The 6,164-nt window shown below is 47.2% G+C and overlaps 1 protein-coding gene across 16 annotated transcripts in view; it reads left to right on the top strand.

Annotated features, from left to right (window-relative positions):
• Cacna1b (calcium voltage-gated channel subunit alpha1 B) overlaps positions 1–6,164 on the top strand; it is a 174,868-nt gene that overhangs the window by 30,700 nt on the left and 138,004 nt on the right. For all 16 annotated transcript variants that reach the window (XM_029537092.1, XM_021193050.2, XM_021193049.2 and 13 more), the window contains exons 4-6: positions 139–230; positions 1,664–1,816; positions 3,159–3,349. In XM_029537092.1, the coding sequence (XP_029392952.1) occupies positions 139–230; positions 1,664–1,816; positions 3,159–3,349 (436 nt within the window). The remainder of the gene's footprint in view (positions 1–138; positions 231–1,663; positions 1,817–3,158; positions 3,350–6,164) is intronic.

The following is a 6,164-nucleotide window of genomic DNA, read 5'->3' as shown; positions in this document are numbered from 1 at the left end:
GTGTTGTTTCTCAGAGACTCACACAGGTGCTGGAGTGAGTGTTGTTTGTCAGAGACTCACACAGGTGCTTGAGTGAGTGTTGTTTTTTCCCAAACTCGGTGTGGAGACTCTTACATTCTTTGTCATTGTTCTTGCCAGGATTCTCGCCACAGCTGGAACTGACTTTGACCTGCGCACACTGAGGGCTGTGCGTGTGCTTAGGCCCCTGAAGCTGGTGTCTGGAATTCCAAGTAAGTCTAGCTAAGAGAGCCAGGCCCAATATAATTCTTTCACCCTCATCAAAGTTGTGCTACTAAGTATTAGACCCTTTGAACACTTTGTGTGTGTGTGTGTGTGTGTGTGGGGTGCGGGGGGTTGAACCCAGAGCCTTGTGATACCAAACATATAGTGTACCACTGACCTGCACCCTTACTCATGAGAGGACTACTTTTGACCTCAAGAAAAGAGGAATGCACATGTGTTAGTTATCTTTTGCTGCTGTGATAACCTCACTGCCACAAAGCAGCTTACTGAAGAGTTTATTTTCATTTACAGCACTAGAGGGTTCAAGTCTGTCATAGTGGGGAGTGTAGCAGCAAGTGGTAGGGACAGGAACTCCAAAGATCCCATCTCAAAGACACCTAGGAAGCATTGAGAGAAAGCAGGGAACGGGCCAGGCTATAAAGTCTCACTCCCCTCCTCAGTGATGTAATTCCCTCATGAAGGCTTTATGTCCTGAAGTTCAATAACTTATCAAACAGTGCTGCAAACTGGGGACCAGGCAAACATTTGAGCGCATGGGAACACTTCTGATTCAAACCACAAGGACCTTTTCAGTTCATTCTTCCTAAATCCCAGAGGGTGGCCTGTTGTTTTTCCTGGCTTGTGTTTCTGCCTCTTAGCTTCATTTTCTGGGTTTGAAGAATAGAGATCAAGCAAAGTGGTAGAACAGGGGAATATTTAAGGCTGCAGAAGGCAACCTTGGCTTAGCCCCAGGGAGACTAAGTGCTGAGGTGGTCATCAAGGTATGCTTCTGTGCTTCAAGGAGTCAAAAGAGGGCAAGAGGATGCCTGACGGATGCATATTTTTCCTCAGTTCAGTAGAGATTTGGCTTTCCACTTACTAAGGGCCTGGCCAGGGACTCTGCGTGCTGAGACTACTACAAGAAAACCATTGGTTGGCTTCCTGTTCTCCTCAAAATAGGCAAGGGTTCAGCTCCATACCTAAGAGCTGAGGCCAAGATGGAAGGGATTGAGAGCCTTTGTTTAGGTTCTCTGTCCTAGGCCAGTGGCAAACACTTCTGGTTTGGAGAGTTGCCTTCCTTTCCCAAGGAGATGAATCTACTAGGAATCTATACTTACTTCCCAGGATCCCCTGCTCCTTATCCCCTAGACTCCCTGGTTTTCCCTCTTAGCATGCTTCTTTTTCTTCTGTGTATTTCATTCTCTATTTTTCCTTAGTGTTTTCTGCTCTCTTCAGACACTGAATTCTCCATTCCATTTCGTACCCATGGCCATACCCTGTCCCAAATTCAGGCTCCCCATTTTCAGACCGTTGCTCCCCACTTCTCCTTAAGGCCCCACACTTTGCCTGTTTTGCTTACATGGGCATTCACGGTTAAGCGCGCCTCCCTTGATGCTACCTCTTCTGCTGTCTGGCTGTCCCTGCTCTTCTCTGACTCCAGGCTTGCAGGTGGTGCTTAAGTCTATCATGAAGGCCATGGTCCCGCTGCTGCAGATTGGGCTGTTGCTCTTCTTTGCCATCCTCATGTTTGCCATCATCGGCCTCGAGTTCTATATGGGCAAATTCCATAAGGCCTGTTTCCCCAACAACACAGGTAAGCCCTGCAGAGCCCCGAGACAGGCACCTATTCCAGGGCCACAGGGGCTGCTGAGCTTCCGACCTAGAAAGTAGAACTTATATTCTAGTAGCTTGATTAATAGTGATAAGTACTACATGGATGAAATAACACTATAGAAACATCTATGAAGAAAACAAAGTATTCAGTACAGAATAGCTTGGGGCATGCTCTGCAAGAGGTCCCAAGGAGGCTTTTCTGTTAAAAGTTGACAGATGAACAGAGATCTTAACAGGGTGAGAACAGCTGTTTGTCACCCAGACAGATCACCCCAGTTCCAGGGATCGTAAACGCACAGTTTGAAGTGGAAGAAAACTGAGAGAGAGGAAATAGTTTGGTTTCAGGGCCATGGTGAAGAACTTGAGCCTTGTACAGAAAATGGGAAGAGTGGAGGGAGGTTTAGAGTGGTGGTGTGGCAGTGTCGTGGTCCTGCTGGTGTAGTGGAGAGGCAACAGCAGAAGCAAGTAGGGAAGGAGAGGGTCTAGTGCAAGGATGCTGCTGGCAGGTTGCCCTGGGTGCTCCCAGAGGGAGCCACACCCACAGGATGGGTATATGCTATACAGAAGCCAGAGGGTGTGTGGAGGGTTGAGTTATGATTAAATATAATGAGAGATCCACATCTCTTAGATCTTTTAGATGTATGCAAAGCTCTGGCTAAAATTTAAATCATTCATTATTAGGAAAAAACTTTTATTAAGCTGAAAGTAAGTTATTTTGTCAAATCCCTGCAAATATTAAATGTCGTTGTAAGTTCAGAGCTTTTCCTTTAAAGTAGAAAACAAAACAAGCCGTGGGCAGTTGCCTCTAGTCTGTATTGCATTGTGAGTTACAGCAGTACCATGAGACAAGAAAGCAAAGGAAATTCATGTCAGGAATTACAAAGGAGGGAACAGACCTGTCATTATGCACAGAGAAGGCCACTGGCCACAAATATTCAGCCATGGTACCACTGAACTCCTTAAATCAAGCAAATTGGAAGAGAAATAAACTTGATAATCATTTATCAGGCTTTTCTCAGTTCCTCTCCTTTTTCCCCAGGCTGGGAGAGAGAAGTCAGGCCACAGTTAGAGTTAGCTTACAAGTGTCTGCGACTACTGATTTCAAGATGAAGGGATCTATCCTGAGCGTATTTACCTGGTAATGGCAAGGTTCCAGGAGAGAAGGGGAGGTCAGCAAGGAGCTCCAGAGGGCAGAGCGTGGCTGAGGTGGAGGTGGCTGTAAGGTTAGCGATAGAGAGGATAGATCAGGTACAGGAGTGCTGAAGGGTGGGATGGTGACGTGATGGAGACTTAGGTCTCAGATTGCTTTACTCTCCACGCAGATACAGAGCCTGTGGGTGACTTTCCCTGTGGTAAGGAGCCCCCCGCTCGTCAGTGTGAGGATGACACCGAATGCCGGGAGTACTGGCCAGGACCCAACTTTGGCATCACCAATTTTGACAACATCCTGTTTGCCATCTTGACTGTGTTCCAGTGTATCACCATGGAGGGCTGGACCGACATCCTCTACAACGTGAGTTGCATCTTGGCCCCACCCATGGTGGTGAGGACCAGAATTCTCAGGATTTGAGGGGTCTCTCTTAGGACACTTGTGTCTGAGAGTACTTGCCCAGTCCACAGCCCATTCTCCTACTCTAACGTGTAATAGAGATCCCTTTATTCAGGTGTCTCATCTTCAAGACCTGCTGGTTAGTATGAGTTTGTCCTCTTGATCTAGGTCCTCCTGCAGCCTCCTTTATGAAGAGGAGACGTTAGACTGTTAGCAGGAGAGGTAACACAGAGCTGCTGCTGCTGCTGCTGCTGCTCTTGGTGGTGATGCTGTGAAGCCTGCTACGTGTTCAGCCTGTTTGGATGAGTCATGTCACGCTTCCTTTGGCCTCTTGTAGAAATGATTAAAAAAGGGTTATAGGGAAGCTGATTAATTTGCCCAGGCCCCAGGCCTGTAGCCTGCTGTTAACCACTAGCTTATCCCTGTTTGGGATTTTTGAGATTGAGTCAAGGGCTAGTGAGGACTGAGGGCCAGGCAAAGTGGAATAGGGTTGGGCCTGCATTGAGGCCCAGGAACCTCTCCATGCATTCATGCTGGGACACCCTGGAGCTTGTGTTTCATGTTTGCTTTCTGTATATTCTGTCCATTTCCTGGTTGGTCTTTTTGTCAGCTTGACACAAACTAGAGTTATTAGAGGAAACCTGAAGCAATGGGGCATTTCCATAATTGGTGATTGATTTGGAGGGCCCAGCCTACTGTGGGTGGTGGTGCCACCCCTGGACAGGTGGTTTTGGGTTGTATAAGTTAACAGGCTGAAAAGGCCAGTAAGCAGTGCTCCTTCATGGCCTTGTCTTCAGTTCCTGCTTTTAGGTTTGTCCCTTGAGTGCCTGCCCCGCCTTTTTTCAAGGATGGTGATATGGCAGCATAGGTCAGATAAAACTTTCCTGACAGGCCAGAGAGATGGATTATTTCAGGAAAGCACCACCAGGACAGGCTGTCCCCTTCCCTCGCCCTTCCCCTGATTTGACAGCATTGGGCGCATACCTTCACAAGAAGCGGAGGAGGGAGCAACAGTGTTGGCATAAAGGAACAGTGAGGGGCCTGTCTGCCTTTCCAAATGAATGTGCCAGCAGTGGCTACCAACTCAGGAGAGCAGCTCTTGGCAAGAAATTATTATTATTTTTTTGCTTGTTGGTTTTTTTTGGTATATATATATATATATATATATGGTTTTTCGAGACAGGGTTTCTCTGTATAGCTCTGACTGTCCTGGAACTCACCATGTAGACCAGGCTGGCCTCGAACTCATAGAGCTCCCCCTACCTCTGCCTCTTAAGTGCTGAGATTAAACACACATCACTGTCCAGCAGTTAAGAACTTTGTTAAGCAATTTGTGGACTGGTCATGTCTGATTACCAAATTAAAACTGTTTTCACCTGGAAGTGGTAACATGAGAGCTGTCTTGGTTACTTTTCTATTGCCATGACAAAATTCCATGACCAAAACCAACTGGGGTAGCAGCTGAGAGTTTACATTTGATCCACAGCGTAAGTGGAGAGGGGAGAGGGAAAGCAAGCCAACTGGGAATATACATCCTCCAACAAGGCCACACCTCCAAATATTTCCATCTACAAACTGGGGACCAAGCTTTCAAATCTATGGACCTATGGGTAGACCATTCTTATTCAAACTACAACATACTGACTCCCCGCCCCCCCATTGACTTGTGGCCATATCACAATGCAAAAATAAACAAACAAACAACACCCCCAAATCCAAACAAACAAAACAAAAAAAGAAAAACCACCTCCCCCCACCTGGCCCCACAGTCCAACTTCTAAAGTCCCCATAGTCTTTCAGTCTAGGCACAGTTTCAAAGTCTAAACTCAAGTCAAATTCTTAACTGTTCTCTCCTATACTCCCTAACACACAGAGGCAATGAATATAGATGACCATTCCAAAAGAGAGCAAAGGGGCACAGAGAGGAAATCCTGGACAGAAGCAAGACTGAAACCCGGCAGGGCAAACTCCAAATCTATAGGAATAGCTCCACGTCTAATGGCAAAGGTCTTAATGGCTCCACCCTTCCAGCTTTGCTGACTGCAACACATTTGTCTCTTGGGCTGATTCCATGCCCAGAATNTAGCTCTCCCTGGCAGACATCCCATGGCTCCAGCTTCTCCAGCATCTTGGGAGCCTCCAACGCAGCCCAGGCTTCACTTTCATAGCTGTACTTAATCGCTGCTCTGGGCCTCCATCAGGGATTCACCTGCCACACACCTGGCCTCAGCAGCTTTCCTTAACTGCAGAGGAAGATTCTACAACCCCCTACGCCTGTATCCATCCTGATTACAACGCCAGAAAGAACCACATGGCCAATGCTACCAACTGCTGCCTGCTAGGTCTGGGACCTGGCTCCCTCCTTGGATTACATTTGCATCAACTTTGATTATAGGAGCAGATAAGTCCTTAGGCCCTTTCTCTTCACAGGTTGCAGGATTGGCTGGGTGGAGTCCCACCCTGAGGGCACCACGCCCTTTCTTCCCATCTCTCTTCATCCCTTCCAGCCCAAGCCATGGCTCCTACATCAAGTTTCCTGGTATTCTTTCTCCCCACACTGTACAGTTTTGATCTCTTTTTGCCCCGCTGGTACTTTTTCATTGGAGACCTGCCTAAGAGTGATCACTAATAACTGTGTGGTAGTCAATATTAGGCTGTCTTGAAATTACCTCTACTGGGAAATTAGTCCAGAACTCTCCAAAGTAGCCTGGGGCACATTCTCTGGACAGGAGCAAAACCCAACCACATTCTTCTTCAAAGTACCACAAGAATGGAGTCT

Source organism: Mus pahari, chromosome 3, assembly GCF_900095145.1.
Source record: "Mus pahari chromosome 3, PAHARI_EIJ_v1.1, whole genome shotgun sequence".
NCBI lineage: Eukaryota > Metazoa > Chordata > Mammalia > Rodentia > Muridae > Mus > Mus pahari.
The sequence above is the reverse complement of the archived record's forward strand: the minus strand, read 5'-3'. Positions and strand labels throughout refer to the sequence as shown.